The sequence below is a fragment of the Larus michahellis genome, chromosome 4, assembly GCF_964199755.1.
Source record: "Larus michahellis chromosome 4, bLarMic1.1, whole genome shotgun sequence".
NCBI classification, from domain to species: domain Eukaryota; kingdom Metazoa; phylum Chordata; class Aves; order Charadriiformes; family Laridae; genus Larus; species Larus michahellis.
In genome coordinates this window covers 28,973,357-28,998,336 of record NC_133899.1, presented here as the reverse complement: position 1 = coordinate 28,998,336, position 24,980 = coordinate 28,973,357, and the positions used below count along the sequence as shown (strand labels likewise).

The 24,980-nt window shown below is 45.1% G+C and overlaps 2 protein-coding genes across 2 annotated transcripts in view; one reads left to right on the top strand and one right to left on the bottom strand.

The window, feature by feature from the left end:
* Nucleotides 1-365: 365 nt before the first annotated feature.
* Nucleotides 366-3,123, bottom strand: LOC141743192 (homeobox protein SIX6). The gene is made up of 2 exons (XM_074586922.1): nucleotides 2,093-3,123; nucleotides 366-874 (listed from the first exon to the last, which is right to left on the bottom strand). Exons 1-2 carry the CDS (start codon nucleotides 2,662-2,664, stop codon nucleotides 706-708), a joined length of 741 nt encoding a protein of 246 aa, XP_074443023.1. The 5' UTR covers nucleotides 2,665-3,123; the 3' UTR covers nucleotides 366-705.
* A 12,038-nt stretch (nucleotides 3,124-15,161) lies between these two features.
* Nucleotides 15,162-24,980, top strand: part of C4H14orf39 (chromosome 4 C14orf39 homolog) — a 30,946-nt gene continuing 21,127 nt past the window's right edge. The window contains exons 1-4 of the mRNA XM_074586919.1: nucleotides 15,162-15,210; nucleotides 15,537-15,593; nucleotides 18,663-18,789; nucleotides 24,146-24,235. Coding sequence (XP_074443020.1) covers nucleotides 15,162-15,210; nucleotides 15,537-15,593; nucleotides 18,663-18,789; nucleotides 24,146-24,235 — 323 coding nt within the window. The remainder of the gene's footprint in view (nucleotides 15,211-15,536; nucleotides 15,594-18,662; nucleotides 18,790-24,145; nucleotides 24,236-24,980) is intronic.

Sequence of the window (24,980 nt, the reverse complement as noted above, 5' to 3'; positions counted from 1 at the left end):
CTCGGAGATCTGCACTGCGTAAACTGGCGGGCTTGAGACCGACACCGTCATTTCAAAGCAGATGCGAGGGTCGTTCACCAAATATTTTATTATGGTTTTAGGCTGCTTCATACAGTTTCGTCCTGCACATGCTCTACAAGTCACCTGTGCACATAGAGAACAAGCCAAAAATAATAATAATTAATAATAATAATAATAGAAAAAATCTACCATAGCAATCCCTTAAATAAGTAAATAAACATTATATATATATATATAAAAAAACCTTTAAAGTAAAGCAGAACCCAACCAAAAGAACAGCGTCTTTTCAACATGAAACACCCCCGCAGCATAAGGGCAGGCGCTCAGACATTTTGCAACTTGGCATTCGGTTGTTTTGCTGTTGTGTTTTTTTTTTTTTTACGTTTTTTGGGCTTTCTTTAATTTAATTTAACTTAAATTTAATTTTTATAGGCATCAATTCTGCAAATCCTTCGAAATAAAGGCGACAACGACTTTTATCACGTTTTTTAATGCAGTCTGCTGCCGGGCTGGGAGGAAGGCGCGGGCGGGCGGCGTGTGGCTGGGGAGCGCCCCATACCCCGGCTTTGGCGACTGCGGCCGGGCAATTGCAAGCCCCGCTGCTCCGGCCGTGTCGGCAGGCAGGCAGGCAGGCACCGGTTTAGCTGGACCTCCCGCTCCCCCCGGTTTGTCATGGCGGTGGTGTCAGATGTCACATTCACTGTCGCTGGATGTGATGGAGATGGCGGAGGTGGCCGCTTTGCTGGAGAGGCTGGCTGCGGGGCTGGAGGCAGCCCCCACCGCCTCCCCGCCGCTCTCCTCCTCCGCTTGCAGCGAGCGCACCGAGCCCTGCGTTAGGACCTGCTGCTGTAGCCTGCAAGGAACCGGCACACACAGCATCACCGCCCGGCCCTCCGCGCCCCGGGGACCCGCCGACAGCCCTCCCGCTTCCCCCCCAAGGGACTGTCCCGGCCGGCACCCCCACGCCGCTGCCCCCAGCTCCAGCTCACACCAGTTATCCCAGTCTTGCGGCTCTGCCTGAGAAACTGGGTGTCCGCCCCAGGGCCAGCCCTGCTCCTCAGCCGGCACACCCAGGGGGCGGCTGTCTCCCCCCTCCGCAGCCTCTGTCCTCATCCGAGGGGTCGGTCATTCCCTGCAACACCTCCCGGGCGGCGGTTCCCCCCCGGCTGGCCTTACTTCTTCCCTCTCAGCCGATGAAAAAGGGGCTGCGGGTGACAGCACCCATTTCCCCGACGTGCGGCCGCCCGGTTGCGCGCAGTGGCTGGCGGGGTGACAATTGACACCCCACCCCCGGGCTCCTGGAGGAGAGATAACGGGGGACTCTGCTCCCTTCCCCGCTTCCCGGGGCGTCTGCTTGTGCCACTAGTGCCAGGGTAACACCGCACTTTCAGAGTCGCGGTTTTGTTCTTTAAGATTCAAAAAAAAAAAAAAAAAAAAAGGAGAGGAGAAGAGCAATAAGAAAATTATCCTAAGAAACGTTCCTGGCTGGCGCCGGTGGAGGTTTAGGGGCAAGGCGGCTCTCTGCAAACCAGCAGGGCCCGCAGAAGGGCATTGCCGGCTCTGCTCCAGAAGTACAGATAGGAAATAGGTATCTGTATGTCCCGGCAAAACTTCGAAGGGGTGGGGGGTGGGGAGGTTCTCTCCGCTTAGCCGCTGAACACGGCCCTTCTGCCGCCGGATCCTGCCGAGGTCACGGCAGCTTCGCCAGCCGCCGTGCCCGGGCGCTCTCTCTCCCTCTCCTCCTCCGAAGAGCGGCCAAGAGGGAGCCCGGGCGGGGACCCTCCCCTACTCAAAATTATTAAACAAATAAACAAACAAATAAATAAATACATAAATAAAAAGCCGTCGGCTTTTCCCGCTGCTCCTACTTTATCTCTCTATATTTTCTAGGGAGAAACTTCCCGGGCTCGTTTCCCCGTCCCCCGAGGCGGCGCTGGCCGCAGCGCCGAGGCCGCGCTGCCTCCTCCGGCACCCCCGCACTGCTCACCCGGACCCTCCGGCCTCGGCGGGCGGGGGCGAAGTCTCCCTAAGGGGGAGGCCCTGTGCCCCGACGGGATGGGCAGCACCTTACCTGTTCTTAGCGGCTGCTGCCCTGTCCCTTTGCCTGCGGTTTTTGAACCAGTTGCCCACTTGCGTGGGGGTAAGTCCCGTGGCCTGAGCCAGTTCCCGCTTTTTGCTGGGGTTGGGGTAAGGGTCCTGCAGGTACCACTCCCGCAGCAAATGCCTCGTCCGCTCCTTGAAGCAATGTGTCTTCTGCTCGCCGTCCCAGATGGTGCGGGGCAGCGGGAACTTCTTCCTCACCCGGTACTTGTCCACCGGCCCCAGGGGTCGGCCCCGCAGCTTCTCCGCCTCCTGGTAGTGGGCTTCCAGCCAGAGGGCTTGCAGTTTGGCGTGGGACTCCTTGGTGAACTTGTGGTTCTCCAGGATGTGGTAGAGCTCCCGGTAGTTCCCCGTGTGGAAGGCCACGATGGCTCGCGCTCTCAGCACCGACTCGTTCTTGTTGAGGGCCTCGCAGGCCGCGGGGGCCACGGGCAGGGACCAGAGGAAGCGCCCCAGGCGCTCGATGTCCCCGCTCTCCTCCAGGGTCTCGCATACCCCGGCCACCTGCTGCGGGCTGAAATTGAGGATGGGCAGCTGAAACATGGAGGCGGCGCCGGGCTCCGCTCCGCGCACCGCGCACCCCCGGCGATGCCCGCCGCCGCCGCGCACACCCCCGCGGCGGGGAAGCGGGCAGCGGCTCCGGCGGCCGCCCCTCGCTCCGCTTCTGCCTCCTCCGGCCCCGGCGGAGCTGCCGCGGGAGGGACGTTGGAGGGCGGAGAGGCGATGGGGAGCGCTCGGCGGCTCCGGCGACTGGGGGCGGTGGGCAGGGGCGAGGCGGAGGAGGATGGAGCGGGGGGGAGGGCGGGCGTGGGGGGAGGGAGGGAAGGGGGAAAAAAAAGGGAAAAAAAAGGAAAAAAAAAAGGAAAAAAAGAAAAGGCACAAGCCCAGCTCCGCGCCGCCGCCGCCGCGCTGCTGCGGGAGCGGCTGATTTGCTGCCGGGCTCGGCAGATTGGCTCCCGGGTTTCCATGGCGGGGCTGCCACTCACTGTCAGCCGCTGCCAATCACGGCGGAAGGCCCCGCGCCGCCGGCCGGCAGCACCTCCCCGCCCCGGCTCCCCCCCCGCCCGGCTCCCCGCCCCGCTCCCCGGGGCGCCCCGTCCCGTCCCGTCCCGTCCCGCTCCCCGGGTGCCGCGACCGCGCCGCCCGGTCCGTCCGCTCCGGGCAGGGGCAGAGCCGCTCACCCGCCCCCGGAGCGGCCGGCTGCAGGGCGGAGAAGGGGGGCACCCGCTGCCGTTTGCTGCCGGAAAGTTGGAGGGAGCGGCCCCCGCGATGGGATGTGCGGGACCCCCCTACACCCTCCCCGGTAAAGCTGTGGGGTCCGGCCCGGTGCTGCACGCACAGAGGTCGGCGCACACGGGATCGGAGAGAGGGATAAGGCTGAGAAATCAGACAAAAACCGGCTGCATAACAGTGACAGTGATGCTGGGAGTGTTAGTGACAATGGATGCTGCAGGAGGACCGCAAGTAGAGACGAGGTTTAGGAAAAACTCTCCCCCTTCCCCCTATAGGTCAATTCCTATCTCTGTTAAGACGAAGAATTATCTGCAAAGAGCCCAGCGCCCTTCTCCGTTCAACTAAAGCTTTATGATTTAATTTATTTTTTTTTTTAACATTTAAAACCTTATTGTTTTCGGCTGAATGGCCCTGAATAGGCGCCGAGAATAGTCGCGAGGAGTGAGAAGTCATTTGTAGGTCAGAACAGCGACTTAAAGCAGATTTCAGGAACCTTTTGAAATATTGATCACCTAGAAGTAATCATTCCCCGCAGGTTCCCCTCCCCTCACCCCAGACCCCCCGCACCCCGAGAGAGCGACTTCGGGGCTCGGGGCGAGCCGGGCGCCTGGCCACCCCTTCGGAGGAGCGGGGCAACCTCCATCCGTCTCGGGGCAGGAATGAAATCACTTTCTTCCTTGTGAGGATACGATTTGTTTTCTGGAGAGAAGGCGGGGGGGGGGGGGGGGTCAAGAAGCCACTCTTTATTCTACACATAGCTGCTCAGTGGCAATTTCTTTCCGGGAACGTTAGACACCATGCTCGGAAAGGCAGCATATATTTTGAATTAAGCTCAATATGTTCTCTCCTCTGCTCTTTGCAACGTTGGGTTGTTTTTTTGTTGTTGTTGGTTTTTTTTTTCTAGAATACTTGTCAAAGAAATGCCTTCTTAATTTGATATGTTGTTGTTTTCCCTTTCCCTTTTCTCTTTTGTGTTTTTTTTCTTTTTCTTTTTTTTCCCTCCTTTCTTTCCTTTTTTAAGAAAGCTCCTTTGCTAGTTGCCCGACCGAAATTAAACAGATTTACATTTTCTCCAATCATTTCTCCGCAGAAGTGGAGCTGGACTGGGGCTCGCTGTCTTTTCTTTAGTATCAAGTACAATTTGTCTTTTGCTTGTGAAGATTTGGTAAATCAGAAGGCAGATAGATAGCGCAGATGGTCGGAGGTGTCGGGTCAGATTATAGTACGCCTCAGTACAGTGCTAAGCTCATTCTGACGGAAAACCCTGATATTATTTTCACAGATCTACACAGTTCACTTGAAAAAAACCCTTCGAGCCATTTACATCATTTATGTGAGGCTCACAGCTAGCGGGATGGAAAAGCTTTCAATACTGCTCATTTTCATAAAACCCGACAGAGCTGGGGAGACATAAAAGCACACACATAACTCACGAGTTCAGAGACACTCCACAAAAACTTGAAAAATAAAAGGAGAGACTCTTCGACTTCACTTTACAGACCCAGGTTTGGTTTGCCCATCAGATTAGGAAAAAAAAAAAAAGGAACTAAAAATAAGAGAAGAAAATACAATCTATAAATGTTGCTGATGCAGAGTCTCCTTCCGCCCCATCCCTGTCGTCTCCACCAGGGAAAAATATTCATTTGAGCAGCTCAATGAAAGATCCCAAATAACCTTTTCTGACACGGATAAAAAAAACAAACCCAAGCCTCTTCGGTATGAGCATCGGGCTTCCCCAGCGAGCGGGTGAGAAGGTGGCGACCTCCGCGGGGCCGGGGAACACCGGAGGGCGGCCAGCAACCCCCGAAAGCATCCCGGGACAGGGGCTGATGGAGAAAACCTCTGCTTTGAGAGAGGTGGAAGGGTGGAAAGCCTGTGTGAATGGCTAGCTAATTTAGACCGGCCAGATGATGATGATGATGATGATTGCTAATATTACTGTAGGTCTTTCTTTTTAATCTTTTTTTTTTTTTTCTTTTCTTTAAAGCATGCACATGATCTGGCGAAGGAGTTACTGGGCTGCAGCCTAATGACCATGAATAGAGCGAGACAGGCTCCATAATGAAAGCCAGGACTGTAGGCTAAAGAAATGTATCCTCATTAAGAGCAGCGAGAGCAGCTCGCAGGGGCGAGGGGCTGTCCCCGAGGTCCCCAGCCTTTGTTCCCCAGAAACTGGCCCGGATGGGGAGATGCTGGCAGCCCTGCTGGGAGGGGAGATGGAGTAAAAGAAAAGCCAACAGCGAAACGGACCCAGGAACGTTCTGTTAGCCGTTTAAATGGTGACCCAAGCGGGAAAATCAGCCCAGCCTTAGCAGCTCTGCGCCCTCCCCAGCTGTGTACCCTGGGGTCTGTATTTGGGAAGTGTCACAGTCTGGGAGGAATCGGCTTGTGCCTGTCTGGGGAAGGACCTACGGGGTCCTCGCTCTGTGCCACCAGCGCCGAGAGAGATATCATCTCCAAGGGGACCCCGCCATCTCTCTCCCACGCCCCGCGCTTTTATCCGTTGCCGGGACCCCAGCAGGTTTCCCCCCGCCCCGTCGCTCCGGAGGAGCTTTACCGCCGGGCCGGGCCGGGCCGGGCTTTGTCTCCGCAGCGCGACCGGGGACCCCAGGAAGAACCCCCACCCCCGTGGGACCAGGTGCCGCGTCCAGGAGAGGCTCCCCGGGAAAGCTCAGTGTCCTGGGATGCCCAGGCTCCCGGCTCAGCCCCCGTGTCTCATTAGAGCTGCCTGCGAGCCTGGGTGCGCACTCGGGCGTATCCGCTTCGTTTCTCCTTTTTTTCGTCTTTTTTCTTCTTTCCCCCCCGCCCGTGCAATAGGGACAATACTCGTGACATTAATAGCCGGCAATGATAGCTACCTTAATTTGGGCCACGGCTCTGACCCTTGCTACAGGTAGCGTTATCCCTGCAGAGATGAACCCACTGGAGAACAAGGAATAAAACTGTACATTAAAAAATATTTATAAAAAATACTGTCAGCAATCCACACCATCCCGACGGCCTGCAGCGACACGGTGTGCTCTCTGGCATCCCCCTCCAAGGCCTTAAAGCAAAAATATGCTGAGCAACATATCTATACATCCTCATATCAGCAGTTATCAGCTATCCCGTGTCCCAGAATCGCAGTCCCCGAGGATTATTTATCTAGACGGCGTTTCCTAATGCAGCGAAGGTGCGAATGCATTTTTTAAACCTTTGATTGGCGCTAAGTATTGCATAAAAAAAACACCCCCGGGAACGAGAAGCCCTACTTTATAGGTCTCGGCAGGATTGGCGGAGATGTGGGAGTTCATTAAGTGATGCTAACCTAGTCTGCAGCGTTGGCTGCGTGAACCGGAGTGCAGGCAGTCCCTCGGGCGGGGACCTAGGAAATCAGCCGAGATTTTCTGGCCTTGGATCGGCACCGGCACGAGCCGGCCTAGTGCTGGGGAGCGCTCCGGGTCGGCCCGGCTGGAGCGGGCTGCGGGGAGCGGCGCGGGTTCCTGCCCTCAGCCCGGCTCCCCCGGTGCATCCCATGCCGCTGGAAGAGGAGAGATGCTCGGGCGGAGGAGAGTGCCCGCTGTCGCTTGTAGAAAAGGTTACTGAAAATGTCAGCCCCTCCGGGGACAGGGTCCGGGGCTTTCGAGAGCGTTTCCCACCGTGCCACCCGGGAGCTTTGGTGGAGGAAGGTTCTCAAGCTCAGGACGATATGGCGGGGGGTGCTTGGTAGGGAAATGACCCGTGCTTCGATGTGTTACATGTGTTTGCCTTTTTATTTTTTAGAGTGACATAGTCGTTGAAATAGCAGCTAACAACCGCTCCGTTTCTTCCTAAAAAGAGTTATGTTTAAATCTCTAATCTGCTTAATATTAGGGAGAGTGTGCAGGCTGGATCCTCACTTAAATTACTGATAAGCGATGAAAGCGCCCGAGAGTCCCGAAAATTACGTCGGACCGACAGAGATGTTCACCCCCTTTCCACTCTCAGACCGTGTATTTATCAAATGTTTGCCTTTCGGAGTATTGTTTAAGTTACCTGTAATACGAAGTATCAGACCATGCCTGGTATATTTGATGTTAGAATAAAGAAGCACTGAAAACTGAAAAAAATTAATTATTTTGAGACTGGTAAGGAAAGACCTTCCTTGTGTAGGGCCCCGGTCAAGGCCAGGGCTGCAGGCAGAAAAGATCTACCATCCAAGATTTATCTTTAATTTTCTTTAGAGTGTAGCTATGGGCCTGGTTTTAAAGTCCCCGGTCCATCGGGATTTGTTTGGCTGCTGCCTTTACCTGCAAGTAAATACACACACCACCAAATCTCCTTTTCAACTGAGGTGTGTTCTCATAAAATATTCTCTCTGCTTAAAATCCCGGGGCTCCATCAGTGTTTTCACTGCAAATTGGAACAAAAGCAGCCAAACAAAATCCCAAACTATTAAAATAAATCTAGAAGTTTTTGACCATTCAGATGTTTTTTCCCCCAATAAATCCTTTTTTTTAAACTTTTTTTTTTTTTTTTTTTTTTTACCCATGGGAAGTGGTCCTTTGGGAAAATAAGGCATTCTTGTGGCTCCCTTCCCGTGAGAGGCGAGGAACTGAGAGCAGGGGTCGAATGGAAAACTATTTCGTGTCTATGGAAATGCAAAAGAAAGTATGAAAATCCTTCAAATATTACATCTCTCGGGATGTGGCCGAGGGCTGTCACGAAGACACTTATTTAGCAGAAAACAGGAACGGGGACAATTCGCGTGTTTGAGGGAAGGGTGAAGAACCTGGATTTAGACACCCGGAGATAGTGTAGTGGCTAAATGCTTCTGAAGCTGAGTCCCGGAGAAATACTGTGTCACAACTGGTCAGGGCACTGGCACTGGGCTGGACTCCAGCCCTTAGCGGAGGTTACTCTCTGTGGATGAAGGCTGCTCGGGAACTGGGGCCCTGGTTTCTGGCGAGGGAGCTCCTCCGCAGCTTTGGGTGCCCTCTGGGAGTCAGCAGCATCACGCCCAGGCCAGTCTAGGTCCTGGTCCAGCTCCCTGGCACCACCCCGGTCTTGGAAACAGGATTAGGGCTAAGGCTGAAGGTGGGCATCTGCCTGGACTGACGGTGCTGCTGAAGGAGCAAGTTTATCCCAGAGCAGCCACATGAGGATGGGACTCGTCCACCCCCCACCCCCTTTTCTTTTTTTTTTTTTCCGCTGAAAGATAACAGGCAGGACGTCCCCGAAGCTTGCCGGGTTTTGAGGGGCCGTACTTCAGCTTCTCCGCCTTACCTGCTCATCGCCTTTCTGAGCTAGTTATTCCGGTTGAGAAGAAAGGCACCTGTTAGGGACACGTTTATCCCGTACCTGCCGCTCTCCAGATGTGATGTTGTCCTGTCCCGTCCCCCCCGGCCCCCCCCGGCCCCGTGTCTCCCAAACTCTGCAGGAACACCGCTGCCCTCCGGTCATTACACCCCTGTGTGAGTTTAGGCACCGGCTGCTCTCCCTCTGCGGGAGGGCAGCCAGGGGAGGCTCAAGGAGCAGACAACGACGCTTCCCCGCTTTCTCCGGGGGGATCTGGGGAGGGTGTCCCTAGATGTCTTCCCAAACTGGTGCGGCTGGGGGCACAGGGTACTCTGTCCTCTCTGCGGGGAAGGTCCTGGGTTTCTTTGCCCTCTCCATCAGCTGGAGGAGGCGGCGAAGGAAGCCCGTCAAAACCAAAGAGGTGTATGGAGAAAGCTGAGCCTACCGAGGGGCAGCGAAGAGGCTCTCCGCTAACGGGGTGACGGGCCTGGGGGTCTGCCAGCAGCGGGGAGCGAGTTTGGGAGCCCTTTCTGAGCCCTGAATCGACCGTATCTCTTTTCCGAGGAATGCAACCTGATTAGAGATGATACTATGAAAGACTCCTTCCTGCTTGCCGGCCGGGAATGAAAGTAATTGTTTATGACTTTGGTGTTGGACTTTTTTTGTTGGTTTTTGGTGGTGGTTTTTTTTTTGTTTGTTTGGGTTTTTTTTTGTTTTTTGTTTTTTTCAGAGGAACGCTATTGGAAAGCAAGGCAAAACAAGGCTAAACCAGCGGGACACAAAGCCCTCCTTTCTGCAGCTTCAGAAACCGTGTTTTTGGGTGGGGACAGGGCGACAACCTCGGCTTGGGAGTCCTTGCGATAAAATAGATGGGCTAAAGGAGCTCTCGGGCCCTGGAAAGCCCCAGTGGGGACCAGCTCTTGACAGTCCCGAGAGGGAATTAACCGGGAAGTTCCCGCTGACTTTATCCAAAGCCTGTTGAAATGACTGACAACCTTCCCGGTGAGCTTGGGTTCCTGGATCTGTGGGAACCTCAGCTTCCCTTGACATCGCTGCTTAAATTACCGGGACACCGGGAGGTGTTAATGAACAACACTGAAGTTATCTGCTACTCTGCTGTTAAATTCCTATTTTTAGAAGTTTGGGTTGTCATTAAGAGAAGTGCTTAAGGCAGGACAAAGCTTTGAAGCAATTTCTCCTTGGGTTTTATTTAATGATTTGGGAAGACGGATTGCAAAGCAGCAATTGCGGAGGCCCCAGGGGCATCTAGGAATTAAAGTGTCCCTAGGGAGCTGGGCAGGGAGGCGGCTTTTGCCCTCCGGGACAGGCAGGGAGATAAGACGGAGATGCTACAGGAAGGGACGGAGCCTCGCCGCCAGCGCGGTGCACAGAGCAGAGGCCGCAGACACATGGCTTCCAAAAGAACATGCCGTTTTCCACTTGTCTGTCTCTCTTTTCTTTCCCCTCCTTCATCTCTGACCTGAAGCCAGGTAGGTCAGCTATTTCTCTTTGAAGCTGCATTTCTTGTTGGTTGAATTGAGTCTCCTGAATGCAGCATCGCATCTGACCGACACCCGTGCTGCGGGTGGCAGAAATAATTTTCTGCTCGTTTCTTCTGTCCTATTTTCCCTGTCCTTTCTTCTTGCTCCAGCCACGCTGACGTCTTTTTTTTTTTTGGTTGGTTGGTTGGTTAGGTTTTTTTTTTTCATTCACTCGGTGCCCCCACCCCCATCTAATTTATTTTCCTTTGCTTATTGATAGTCTAAAATCCGTCCTCTGCCCCAGTGATCTCAATAGGGAAGAAAACACAACCCCGTTGCTACCGCACTTTGGAGGGAAGTATCGTGTTCTAGTTTCTTCCGTGCTTTTTTTTTTTTTTTTTCCCTCTCCTTGTAATGCTGCACATCAATAAATAAATAAAGGCACACGATTTTGTGAGCGCAACTTGTGCTGCCGAGGCTGCCCTCCGCACCAGAGATGGTGACGTTCTCCGGCGCCTTCAATGTAAAGCACTGCTCCAGGATGTGAAGCGCGATACTTTAATGTGGTTTTAAACCGCCAGGAGGGTTCGGCCGCTCCTTTAGACGTGAGGTATGGAGGGAAGGCGGATTTAGGCAACGGCTACACCCCCATCTGGGTCAGCAACACGCGTGGGACCCGGCGGGTGGATAAAGCAAGTTATGGGCTGCAGCCTCTTTTTTTTTTTTTTGTGTTACATGCCGGGGTGTGTGTGTGTGTGTTTAACTCCCCCAGCACCTTTCCAGGACGTGCCCCGTTGCTGCCTCCTCTCCCCGGCGGCCGCCCGCCTGCCCGCTCTCCCCGGTAGATGGAGCATCCTCATCGCTTTTCAGCGCCGCTGGCTCGGCCCTCCGCCCCCAAGCCCTCGGAAATGTCGATCTTTCCCTCACAACTCTCACTGTCAAGGCAAACGCGTGGGTTTTGGGGGGGGACACGCAACCCACCGATGTGCCTCAGAAGGAGCGGAGGGCCATGGCGATGGGCAGCGGGCCCGGCTTGTTGACCTGCTCGCAAAATGGCCTTCAGCCCCTTTCTCCCGGCAGGTGAATCTCCTCCAGGTTTCCCAGCGGAAAGCCCGACGGGGCTGGCCCCAGCCACCCGCGGCAAGGAGGGCGGCGAGGCGACGGCGGGGAGGTGACACCTGCCGCCCCTTCCCCACCATTTCCCGGGGCTGAGCTGCCCGTTCCGCCACGCAGGAGGCCGCTCCCCCAGCCCGGCTCCGCACCCTCCTCACGGCTCCCCGCCGCGTCTCCCCTCTGCCCTCCCCAGGCTCGCGCGGGCCGTTTTCCCGCCCCGCTGTGGCGGGGCGCGCGGGCGGCGGTGAGGGAGAGCGACGAGGCCGTGCTGGGAGTGGGCCCTTCGCCGGGCTGCGGGGCTCCTGCTGCGGTAGTTTGGCGGCGGCTCTGGGCCGCCCCTGTTCCCCTCCGGGACAACGGTGGTCCTGCTCGGGACCCCCGCGCCTGGCAGCCCGAGGTAAGGCCCTTCCGTGGCTCTCCTCGCCTTTCCCCTTCTGTCAGCGTCTCAGGCGGCGCAGGTCACCACGTACTGGTCACTTTCCCAGTGCTGATGGCCACCCAAAATGCAGAGGGGCCACCTGGCCGCCACGGCCCCGTCACACCTCTCCGCAGGGTGGGGACCCGCTCCCCTTCTCTTATGCCGCCATTTTGTGGCGCTTACTGGAAGCCCGTGTGGTATCTCACAGGATTTTTTTTTTTTTTCTCCTACCATTTTGACAAAAATCGGTTTAATTTTTAAATTCCAGGAGTTTAGGGAATAGTCTGCAGCAATATCCTTTTGTTTGGTATCTGCCCGACTAAGTAAAATGTGGCAATCCAGAAGGTGTTTGACTTTGTGAGGACTTGGCAGACACAGTAATGAAGGCACGGTACACAGGGCACGGTGGCAATGCGCTTTAAAATGTAAGTGTTAAAACCAGGGACTTGATAAATGAAGAGCCCTACAATTACGTTAACTCAGACATAGTAACTAGAATTGCCACCAGTCAGGATGTTGTTAGAAACGGTGAAAATAGCACACTGTTCTGAAAAAGATGGCACATCTTCACTTTGGATACAGGGTTCAAGTTTCCTCACAGGGTTCCTAAAACGGTGTTGCAGAAGAGGGGCAGAGGAGGATAACAGCACGATGAGAGGCACAGGGTGGTTTTTTTTGTTTTGTGTGGTGGGGTTTTTTTTTGTTTGTTTTTGTTTTTTTTTGTTTTTTTTTGTAAGAGAGAGAAAAAGTTAGTCTAGATATGTGAACTCTACTAAATTTCAAGAAGAATCAAATAACCAGTCACTTAATAGAGTCTTAAATGAATAGCACAGGAGAAATACAGATTGCTTTCAAAAGAGCCTTGTTGGAATGAAAATTGTTTCTATAAAGCCAACATAAATTAATACTGTTGCACAGCTGATAAGGGGTAGAACTGAGCGCTTGATTTTAAGGAAGAAGTTTACCTCATAGATTGTGAGTATTTTTCACCTTTTAATGAAGAACCTAGAAACGGCCGTTGTCAGATGGGATATGAAGCCACTGCTGTAACTCTGCTATGAAAAGTGGCATTAATGTTAGTATTATGATAATGGCTAGAGACTCCATTAGGCAGCTTGTTTGTGGCTTCTGCACCCAGTGCAATCTTGTAGTACATGAAACTTTATTGCCACAATTGAATTCCCTCTAATTACATTTATTAATGTGGTACAAAAATGCAAGATGCGTAATAATATTTTTCTTCTGGCAGCGTTCTGAACAGCGCCATTAGAAAGAATATGCTGTTTGAAGTTGTTTTACCCATTGCTGTGTATTACATATTTGTCTTTAACATTAAAATACAGAAAAATGACAAATGCATTCCTACCAAAGCTATCAATTTAGTTACAACAACCTGTGAAATATAGTACGTCAGTGACAGGTTTTGATTTACGATTTGTTTGGAAAATAAACATCATGACATATCCTAAGAAGTGGTTGATTTTTGCAATAGCAGAAGCTGACAGAGCCATCCTCCTGCTCTGTAGTGCTTACATAAGAGACATAACAGCCCCATATGAGAACATCCTCTGAATTTATCATCCAGAGATGGCTAATGGTTCGATGCTGCTTTTCTCCAGTAGGAACAAGAATTGGTCTTTACTACAGTCATATCCTGGACATCATCAGTTATTCAAAATTAATGTCTTTTGTTTCAGGCTGGTGTTAACCACTGTATCTAGAATCTACAAACATCCTATAGATTACCAGTGCAACTGAATGTCTCAACCGTTTCTACCAGTGTATCTACATGTATCCTCTTAATTCACAACACAGAATAAATAGCATTTGGCATTTGTGGCTATGTTACTTCATTTTAACAATATCCATAATAGCAGGTATTTTACATATGCATGCTTTCAGAAGCATTGTCATTTTCGGCAACTTTACCTTTTACAGAAGCTGTATTGTAAAATTACAGAAAACACAAACATCAAACACTCACTTTAGTCCTGTTTCTCTCTTTTACAAAAGCATTCAAAAGATAAACTTTATTGTAACTGTCTTAGTGACTAGTTAGATGATAGAATAGTGTGTAGCTTAATAATTGCTGTATGGGCTGCTCTGTTGGTGAACTTTGTGTTGTGATTTATAAACCAATGGATAGCATTTCTTTGGTGTTTAATGTTGTGGGTTTTTTCATTCATCTGTGTGCCTTCTCTGTGCACCCCAATGTCTTGCAGTTTTTATAGGGACTGCCAGGAAAACAACTAACAAACATTGTTAAACTGTTTCTAGAGAACAGATTTTTAATATATGCTCTAAACTAATTTTTACATCCAAAGGAATTAGTTAGGATTTTCTTTCACATCATGTAAAAGCAAAATACTCTGCATTGACCTGTGGTTTAAGATAGTATTTCATAGTATTTTTCTTAGTATTTTCAGAAGATGTTTTGTTTGCTGTCTTAAGTGTTTCCAGGCACCAGAAACTAGGGTTCCAAGCTTTTAAATACGTTTAGTAAAACTATTATCTTTTTCTCAGAGTTTTTATTACAGCCTACACTAATCCAGTCACTTGGATTAGGTGTTCTGATCCTCACTTAACTATTAGGCAAATTCATTTCTGTCAAACATCCAGCATTTTAAATGCTCCCCCTACCCCCTCCCATTTCCACGGTCTCAGTGCTGCAGTATGTAGCCTTAATGCCACTTAAGTTAAATTCTGCAGTTGTTTTCTGTTCCACTTTATCCTGGATTAGGATCTCATCCTCACCACCAATTTGTTGTGGCTTTACTTTTTACACAGTATGAAGGGTATAGGGAAGCCATTGTGGGACAGACAAGTGTCAGATAACTTTGCTTAACATTAAGTATATCTGAGCTAGCTACCTGTATTCAGTACGTTCTGATAAAATGGTGATTGCATCCTTTTTAGAAGACTACATGAATCCCAGACTCTTTAAAAACTCATAACTGAATTTCTGCACAGAGCAGGGCTTTACAAACAAAAAAATGGATGTGTAGTAATCTGCTTTCCATTGTATGTGAATTCTGTCTTTAATTACACTTATGCATATACTTTCTGATTTAAATGTACTTTGCAGTTACTACAGGAGTGTACAGGATGGATAAGTAGCTTTTCCATTACCAGCATTGCAGTCGATAGGCTTAGTAAACCAGCTGGAGTAGAGGCTACACATTTTGTACACAAGCACCTTTTCTTGCATTCTTCATGCCTTCTAAGAACATTAAGCCTCTCAAAGATAGAACAGCTCCTAAAAGCTTTACCTAAAAGATACAGCTCCTAAAAGCTTTACCTAAAAGATACGTCTCCTTTTTTCCTGTGATTTAGACTTTCAATGAGTCCATTACCACTATTAGTGAGAAATTTCATTCCACTACAGTGGTTTAGATACAAATTCAAATGCAGTTAATTTTTTTTCCTCCCTTTTATCTTAAAATGCATGTTATTGTCTTGCAATTTTGATTTGTATATTGTATCAATAAAACATTTGACTGTAAATCCTTGAATTACATTTTTCTTTTGTAGTTTACACAATGAGTGACAGGCTTTTGAACAACTTAGACAAACTTCTGCTCGAGTTTGGTAGGTCATTATCATATATTTTTTAATTAATAATTACTAATGCAGTACATATAGTGATGCTTTCTGCTTTAAACAGTTATATTAACTTCAAAAAAGTATATAATATTAAGGTTTTTATGTTTGCCTACATAATGTTTTGTTAGCTGTGAGGTTATGGAGAGGGGTACTAGCAGCTATTTAATAGTAAAGTTGCTATTTAGATATTTTGTTAAAATCTTTGTTAATCAGTGTTTGTGCAATTAATGCTGTACAACATGTATTTGTTTCACAGCTCAACTCATACATATATATGTATATATATGAAAAAGTCTTTATTTTCTTCTTAGTTTTCCAGCTAGAACAAACTTCTTATGCTAAAGAACGCGTGAATCAACGGATAAATTGTAAGTACGGCTAAATTATCATTTTATTAGACATTGCACACACTGCTTTTGTTTCATTAGTCCTGGTACATGTTGTGTGTTTCAGGGGCGGAAGCAAGCCTAATAATGAAAGCTGTCCCGTGTCCTGCTCTCACCCTACCTCATCTTTTGCTATCAATACTTGCTCATTCTCCCTAGCAGACTTTGCTTTTGCATGTGACTTTCAGCTAATGCTGTTCAGCTGTCTCATGGACAGCCAGTTTCATGCTGCGCCATTTCCTGCTCTTACTCTGCGGCTCCTCACAGTCACTGGCAGTTCTTTGATTCAGCTGTGCTTGCTCAATACATCTGCCACTTGCCTCCCTTTCTTTCTTCGTGTTTTTGTTCTTTCCAGATTTGGACCTCTGCCTCACTGCTTCTTCTCTCTTTCTGTTTTTTTTTTTTTTTTTTTTTATAATAATGAAAGTTCTCTCAGTTGCTACTACCTAATCAAGCCTGGTACTTCTTTTCTGCAATCAAGCAGTTGATCATTTTATTTGAAATTCGAAACAGTAAACCCAATGAGAAAGTCTTGCTCCACATCAAATTCTTTTTCCCCAGGACTAACAGACAGCATAATATTCCAGACTTAGGTCTGGAACGATTGAGGTTTTTTTGCCGTGCTACTGTGTGGTGTCACTCACTCATGAGAATGGTTGTGGTAAGGAAACTGTTTTGTAGACGATCTGAGGATATCTGTACTCATCACTGGTACTTCACAGGTAGATACTGAAGTTCATAACCTTCATGAAAAAAAACAAGAGAGAGTTCTGGTGTAATTGGTGTTCCTCCTGATGGCAGCATTTCTAATAATCTTGACTGATAGGTCCAAGCAAGTACTTATTCATTAAGAAAATTACCAATATCAAATTGAAGCATCTTAAACATTAAAACATCTGTAACACTAAATCTGGCACACATAGAATTCTGTTTTAACTCTTCAGTTACATAACTGAACCTTAGAGTTGAGTTTTTTCTTAATGTTTGTGCAGGCTTTCACAGTAAATGAGCATGCTGTTAGGGAAAATCCAAAGGCTGTGTAGTAACATGGCATAGCTATTTGCATGTGTAGTTCAGAGATACCTAAATACGTGTGAACTCAAATGCAACACTCATACTTTTAAAAGTTGGGGTTAAATCCTTCAAAAATTTACCCAGAAATAGTTCCACTGATTTAATTTTGTCTCTGTGTATTACTTGGCAGGGGAACAGTTGTGGCATTCAGCCTCAGATTTTTAGTGGGAGGTTCATCCACACTAGCGTGGGGCTAGAGTCCCTTTAACCAGTGGAAGGAAATAGGCACTCTTAGGGTGTGATTTGTCTTAACTTGGGGAAAGAGTTTAAAGTAGGTTACATAAAGTAAGCTTTAAGAAATGCGTGTGCAGCCACTGGGTGTGGTTGGAGCCATGGGTGTCTAGTTGTGAAGTGGATGCCTGCATTGTAAAGTTGGATGAGGTGGATCCATCCATCCACAAGGTCCTTGCAAAAGCAAAGGGCAAGTAGAACAACTCCCGCTTGTCTCAGACGTGCTCATCTATAGAAAATACTAAATGAAATTTAAAGTGTATAGTTTTGGTTATGTAATAGATGTTTTGTTAATACAGTTATGTCTTGGTAAATCTCAAAATGTCGTCTGCAGTTCCAAATACACCGGTTTTTTTTACAGAAATGGAGCATATGTCAGTTGTCCAATAGTTATGCTTCATGCTAGGTGAAGGCAACTTACTGACTTAAGATATTAAAAATATTAAGATATTGAGGGTACTCAGGATAACTCAAGATATTAAAATACATTGAGTATCTTTTGCTTTTCACTGACTGATGTTTCTCTCTGAGAATTATTCTTTTCTGCTATAAATACAGCTGCCATTGAAAGTGAATATATATCAAGTACTGCAAAACCAGACACAAAACTTCAAGATGACCTGAAGTTCTAGAGCAGTAATTCAAACAACTCAAGACAAATCTCACATGCCCTTTCCGGTTAAGTAGATTAGAAGTGCAGGATGTCTGTGATTGACCTGTTTAGGGCCACCAACTTTGGCATACAGCACATGAGGGCAGCTGTGATGGCAAAGGATGATTTGTCACTAATAAATCTGAGACCTACGAAAAAATAAGAAATAAATACCACAGAGAAAAAAATGTGCACCTAGTTGTGCTCATTGCATTGCAATGTAAGCATGCATGGTAGCTCTCTCAGCTTTTACTTGTGAAAGAGAACACATCATGTCCAATGATATGGATTCTCTACTAACCTGTCTGCTGTTGGAAAAGACAGAATTAAGCATCTGCCTTAAGAATCTCCTCAAGTATCGTAGTGCTTGAGGATTTGACATTATAATGCGTGTTTTTCATTAATTAACCCGTGTCTCCTGTATTAATTTATCATACGTTACACATTCCCACCTTGAGTAAATTCCCTTTTTATTTAATTTCTCTGTTTCTGTTTCTAATAATGATTTGCTTGTATGCCTTCAGTGATGTTTTTATTTTTCCCTTCTTGTAGTCAGCTTTCCCATTCAACCTATTTGTGTTTCTGGGCTTCTGTAAGAGAAAACAAATATTTGAAAAAGACCTTTATCTCAAGCAACTTTTGTACTCCAATCAGTCTCCCCAGTTGCAAGCATTACTGAGGGCAAAGTGGCTTACACTCTGGTTTTCCTGTATGCTGCTTCTAGTATCTGCAGACACTGTGGACTGCAAAAAAAAGGTTCAGCTCTAACTGTTAAGAGTGCTTTGATTTCTACCACTAATAGTTACTACAGTTTTATGTAGAACAGGATGCACAAATGGCACAAATAATTTTTTTCTTCCAAGGTCAATCTCACAATATTAGATGGTAATTAAAGTACTTACCACACAGCTGAAATTCCCTAGATTTTGACTCATTTGTTGTTGCTTTGCTTAGTTGCAGGCTGTGCACTCATCTGGCACTATTGAGATTAAGTGTTTTCAAGAAATTTTGAATCATTATGAATGTAGACTTTTTATTTCATGGAAATGTTGAAAATACATATTCTTACTTTTTATTTTTATTTTTGATTTCAGCGTGTACTGCAAAAATCACAGAAAAGAAGAATGAAATCGCTAGGTTGCAGGAAAATATAAATAACTGCAATGATGCAATTGCTGATTTGCACAAGCAAAACGAGAGTAGTAAGGAGAGCTGTAAAGTGTAAGTATAATATAGCCGGAACTTTGAGTTACAGATGGCATTAAGGAAGCCAGTGAGGAAGTAATATAAAAATACGTATATGTGTGTGTGTTCAGACAGGAATGATGTTAAAGAAAACTTTACTATTCTGTTTTGTTTGAGCTGCAAATCATCAGGTACAAAACTTGCAGTATTATCCACCCCCTGAAAAAGTAAATTATGGAAAAAAAAGACTACATTTAAGTTTGGTTTAGTTTTTTTTCAGAATCAATAATTTTAAGAGATCGCAGGTGCTGTCTGCAGCATACTAAAGTGTTCAGGTAGTAAGGTAATAGAAACATAATTTTTGTATATTTGGATGCATGTGAGTTCTGTCAAATTTGAACAGTATTAAGAATACTGTTCAAAAAAAGTTAACTTTTTTTAAACTAAAAAAAGTTAATAACTATCAGTGATAATAAGGCTCCATTATGATGTTCTTCTTTGTTTAATCCTGAATTTGGCTTCCTGAAATTGAAGCTTATCTATACTCTTTGTTCACAGTGTGTTTTGCATTACTTTTTATTCTGTACATATTCTCTCCCAAGATGTGTCATAGCTGCCTCTACATACAGATATGTGTGTACTTCTACTCTCAGATTTTGGTATAATTTTTACTGCAGAATTGTTCTTCTAGGCACACTGTTTTGATGAAGGCAATAGGCTGCAGTTCACAGTTTTCTTCACAGAATTTTTTTGATCAGGCTATTAGTTGAAATGTTAAATGCAGGTCACTTTTGAGTTTTAGTAATTATATGTTTCTCAAGCAAGAATTTGGCCACAGGGAGTTTTTTCCTACTGCCATGGAATATCTCATTTTTAAAAATGAAAATCTCAGGTGTTTGCAATGAGAAGCTAGGAAGGCAAATCTATATTTGACAATACAGAGAGTTGGGCCCAGATCATTTAATCCTGTCTTTTCATGGCAGCGTTTATCTCTCCCCAATCTGTCTAGTTCCTTGGCAGCTGGAGTGATGATTAGTTGGCAAATTCTGTTTTGTTTTCTTGCAAGTCCATACCTAAAGCTAAGTACTTGAATAAAAATGCCTGTCACATATATTTGAAATTTAATTTTGGGATGGGAATGGAGAATTTGGGTGTTTCAAAGAACAGAAAGAGAATTAAAGATGGCATGAGGCTCCTTTCTAGGAACTATCTGAAAAAAGAAGAAAAACTGCAATCATTAGTGAATGAAGTGGGTATAGTGACTAGCTGTTTGAATCAATTGCCATATCATACTGATTTGTAGCTTTACCATAAAAAGAGTTAGGAAAGGATTTGACCTTGACAAGAAAATTCCAATTTTCCTTTACATTAAATTCTTGCCTCCAATGCAGTATAAAATGAACACTTTTATACATTTCTGAAACCACTCACACTACTTCCTTAGATATCTTTTGAAGTCGCAAATCTGTTTGCAAATCACAAACTGTTAGGTGATGCAAATAAAGAAATAAAACATTAAGGGTAGAAATAAGGATCTGATCTAAATTTTAATCATTGAATTAAATGGGACTTGGCTTAGGTCCTACAAAGAATAATTAATGGCATTAGTGTAGAGAAACTGAAAATGAGAAGTGACTCATTAATGAATACATGTATTCATAGAAGGACAATGCTTGCAGAAGAGTAGAGACTTTGTGTCTTAAATTATTGAAAATGTCATTTAACGACATACTGAAAACTGCGATAAACAAGCCCTAGCTATAAGATCAGACAATTAGAGCACTTATGTAGTAGAATCATCTTGAACTTCTAAAATTTATGTTAGTTGATACTCCATATATACTGGACATGATTCTAATGTTAATGTTGGAAATTCAAATACTGTTTTTGGAGTCACAATCAGCCTCATAGTTGACTAATTGCCATTAATGCTCAATAGACTCTCAAAGAAGCACCTTTTTGTCTGGATTACTAGACATTGTAAGTATATTGAAGCATGTTTGAAGACTTTGAACAAAATACAGGGTTCTTATGTTCAACAAGTCTCAGAAAATACGATATGTGAGAAAGGTATTGGGATACTACTGTGTTTTCTAAAGAAATACATATCGGTCTATGTAACAAAGAACTGAAGGCACAAAATGATGGAAATGAAATGTTTATTTTTAGACAGGTGATGACATTTTCCTAATATTTAGTTTCTTGAATGATTCAACCTGAAATGTTGATCCCAGAACAATAAGAAGTGGTGAAACACTGCTGAGGGAACCTATTCCAATTTTATTGTTTCTCTTCTATTTTTTAAATTTGGGTTCAAGGATGATGAGATTTCATGTGAAAAAAAAAAGCCAGATGAATGCAGGATGTTGCTAATTTGCAAAAGAAATTGTTGTCTTGTCCTACTAGCTAAACTGCAGGATATTTTTATTGCTTTCAGATTAGTGTGGATAAAGATTTTTTTATGCCCTAGCTGATGAAAAGAAGGACAAATAAACGTGATAGCTACCAAAAATCTCTCTGAAACAGTGATGCATTTAGTAAACTAGTATCTGAGTTACTTGAATCCTGTATACCTTGTTGTGTTTACTTTTTGTGCTATGTGTTTTTTGCATGTCCGCAGAATAGATGTGAACACAAAGTATAACACACAAGATGGGTTTTACTTTGATTAATAAAAGCTCTATGGCTTTTTCATTGGTTGGGGTTTTTTTTGTCCTCCAAAGAAAGGCATGGAATTTTCTGAGTAGAAGATCAGTGTTTGTTTGCCAGTACATTTTTATATAATTATGTTTGTTTCTATGTTTTTAAAAATCTGACCCTTTAAAAATTCATCTTTCTGCTGAAGATGCAATAGATATGGTGAAGCAGCATTTTGTAATTACATTTATAATCACCAGTGGTGTCAAACAATTTGTGCCAATAGTGCTAAACTTCCTGAATGGGTGCTGCAATTTCTCATTCAGCTTTTTTGTCGACAAACTTTACTGCTGTTAAAAATGTTGATTATATGTTGTGTTGTCTCACAACCTGGAGTACATTATTTTTTGTTCAGGGTTATTGGACTTCAGCAAATTAATTGTTCATTAGGTCTTTGTTCTTTATTTATTTCCTTGATGGAAATCACATTAAGTTAGCTGTTACTGAAGCCTCTGTTTTATTCTACCTTTGGAGTGATTGTCCAAATGCATACTCACATCCAAAAATGCCCTTTACTTACCCTACTCATGAATATGCAGTGCAAAGTGAACCATACTCTCATCTGTCCAGTGAATAATGAATTATTTGCTTTGTTCAGTTGCAGTCTTGTTCTGTATTGCCATTTCCCCGCTCCTCCTTGTTGATATAACTCTTTAATGGTAACTGTATCTCTGCTGTTCCAAATTCAGTTAGTCTCTTCAGTCCTTATGCATTTTTCCTTCTTCTATTTTTTCAATTTTTAGCTTTGTAGTATCTATGTATGTGTTCCTAAAATTGGGGTTTATGTGTATATCTCCTAGGACAGATAGTTCCACTCAGACAAACTTCATTGTAGGTGTTTGTGTTGCCTTAGGGTTAGTTGTAGTCTGGACAAAAGCTGAATTTATAGATCACTTTAAGCTGCGACTCAAGAGAGGGTGTGCTTATTCTTTCTATAGAAGGTTCTCTTGGAGGGAGCATGTGATTTTTTTTTCATCAGAGATAGGATCTCTGTCCTACTCTAGCCTAGTCTGTTCAGATGATTCAGCCATCATCTGAATCTCAACTCCCAGCATCTCAGAAGTTGCCTGCTGACAGCCTGTCGTTACAGAGGGTATTCTATCTGAATGAGCAGTGTTTCTCAGTAGCACATATGCCTGTTTAGCTCAGTAGACTTAAGACATTTTTCTGTTCTTTCCCTCACCTCACAGCACTTTGGTGTCTCTAAGTCTTATTAAGGTATTATTCGCTGTTTGGAGGCTCCACACACCTCCACGCACGCATTTCTGAATCTGTTTCTTACCATCTTTAACTGAGCAACATCCTGGCCATTTGTTCAGTTACAACTTTCTGTGAAAATATCTTTTCTGATAGCTGTTACCTCATCTGGGAGGATAGGAGACATCCACGCCTGGATGCTCATGCTCCTTACACCATCTTTTTCCAGGCAGGATGCTTTCTTTTTAAAGACCCGTTATATGCCTCTCCTAAAGATGCCATCTGAATTTCACTTGAATCAGAGAGTTTATCCACCTGTTTTTCTAGAGTTCCCGCATCCAAGGAAGAGGCATCTCTAATACCTGAATGTTGAGAATGTACTATTAGTTTACTAGTTGTAAGTCCTTTGTGCATTCCCTGAAGTTGCTCTGCTTTCGGTACAACCTACAGTATCCTGCTGTAGGAAAATCGCTTTGGTGGGCTGTGTCATAGATCTTACCTTATAAGAGGCTCCTGAAATGAAGAATAAAAAATGGATTAATTGAGTTTCAGGGCTGTAGGGGAGACACATGAGAGGAGACCCAGGCTAAGCACTAGGGAATGTGGATCCATCAGTTTGCTCTAGAGAAATCTAGTTATGAGCTAAGTATGAGACGCTCAGCACCTCTTGTTTGGAGGCAGGTTTCTGGAATGGGTGCATTTAACAATGTAGCCAGATATATAGCCAGATATCAACTCCATGAAATGTGAAAATATATGTGGATGATGACTTAGAGGTGGAAAAGAATGTTACTTGCCAGCAACTGAAGTTCAGTTCTTGCCTGCCATTAATTAATTATTAACTATTAGCTGGTGTGTTTCCTGTAGGGGCAGAATTTGAGTTCAAATCTAGTCAGTAAGAGGTGGTATGAGGATCTGTGCCTCCAGACTGCCAGGCCTGTCCTTCCAGTGTCTGGACTATTGTAGGGAAAGACAGGATCTCTTTCTGGCAGTTTTCTGTGCAGGACTTGCTTAGCAAATGGAGGAAATTCTGAGTTTGTGACTGTTGTTTGCATTTAGGTATGAGGTTGGTGCTGGTGATACCAGTGAGAATGAAGCTGTGCACATCTCCAGTAAGATCTTACATATCTTAAAAAGATTTGGTGATGATGCTGCTCTGAGTACCTAAGATGTGGATTTAGATGCCTAACTGCTTAGCCTTAGGCTCCAAAAATTTGTGAAGCTCACTTCATTTATTCCTTAAAAAGTGCTTTATAATCTTTCCCAATCCTATGTATTTATATTCTGGAATTTGCAGCTTTAAAATTTTAAGAAAATAAAAGTATGCATGTGAGAGCTTTCTGTACTAAACTCATTTATGTTTAACTTTCATAACATTACGTACATTATGTGTTCTAGTAAGCTAGGTAAAGTAACTTGATGTCTTTGTTTCTGAATGGCTTTTCATTAGGAAAGGCCACTTACGTGCTTTCTTTTTTTTTTTTTACTTTCTCCGCAGCTGGAAGCCCACCTATGTAATTCTTAGCAAGCATGAAGAATATTTGAAAAATGAACTTGAAGCTTTGCAAGAAGCCACAGAAAATGAGAGGTATTTATGATCATGTGAGATGAGGTTTCTAGCAGTAGTACTTATTAACCTGTCTAAATTGATCAGTAAATATAGTGCAGTCTGTGTGAAAAAGTTGTTATAAACTTTTGAGGATAATATAAGTGACTGAGTAATTGAAAGAATTTTTGAGGTCATGCCTTATTTAGTAGCTACCAATGGCATAGGATAAAATATGGCTTCTTCAAATTTGATTTCTTCCCAAATGCCTATTAGAATTTTTCAGAACATTGTTCAATTGCCTAGAATTTCAAGAAAAGCTCAAGAAATAAAGGCAAAGAATGTTTCAGCTTTGGCAGAAATATGAAATAGCATAGTATATTTACAAGACTGTACATAAGTTTTATTTATGAATGATTTTTTTTCCATTATTAGGACGTGTCTTCATGTATACTGTGATTTCTGTAGTTTCAGATATTCAGGTTTGGGAAGACTTTTTTTGAAAATACACAGGTTATATCTTTTTGTTCAGAAGCATCGTTTACCTGAATGTAATCCTTTAAATTCATACATGGACTAAGTAAGATAACAATTCGAAGCATTCAGATAATTTCATGCTTTTCTTTATTTGCGAATATGAATTGCATATGATTGTTAGAATATACAAATCAAGTTTTTCTATACTGCAGTATATTCCTCAAAATAACCACAAAGCATGCAAATTCAACATTAGATCCTGAAAAATAGAGTGAGTGGCTCAGGAATGCCTGGTCTAAAACCATTTTAA

Coding starts and splice junctions, on each gene's coding strand:
- LOC141743192 (XM_074586922.1), bottom strand. CDS start 2,664: ATGTTTCAGCTGCCCATCCTCAATTTCAGCCCGCAGCAGGTGGCCGGG. Junction 875..2,092: donor GCAGCAGCCGCTAAGAACAG/GTAAGGTGCTGC, acceptor GGTTCCTTGCAG/GCTACAGCAGCAGGTCCTAA.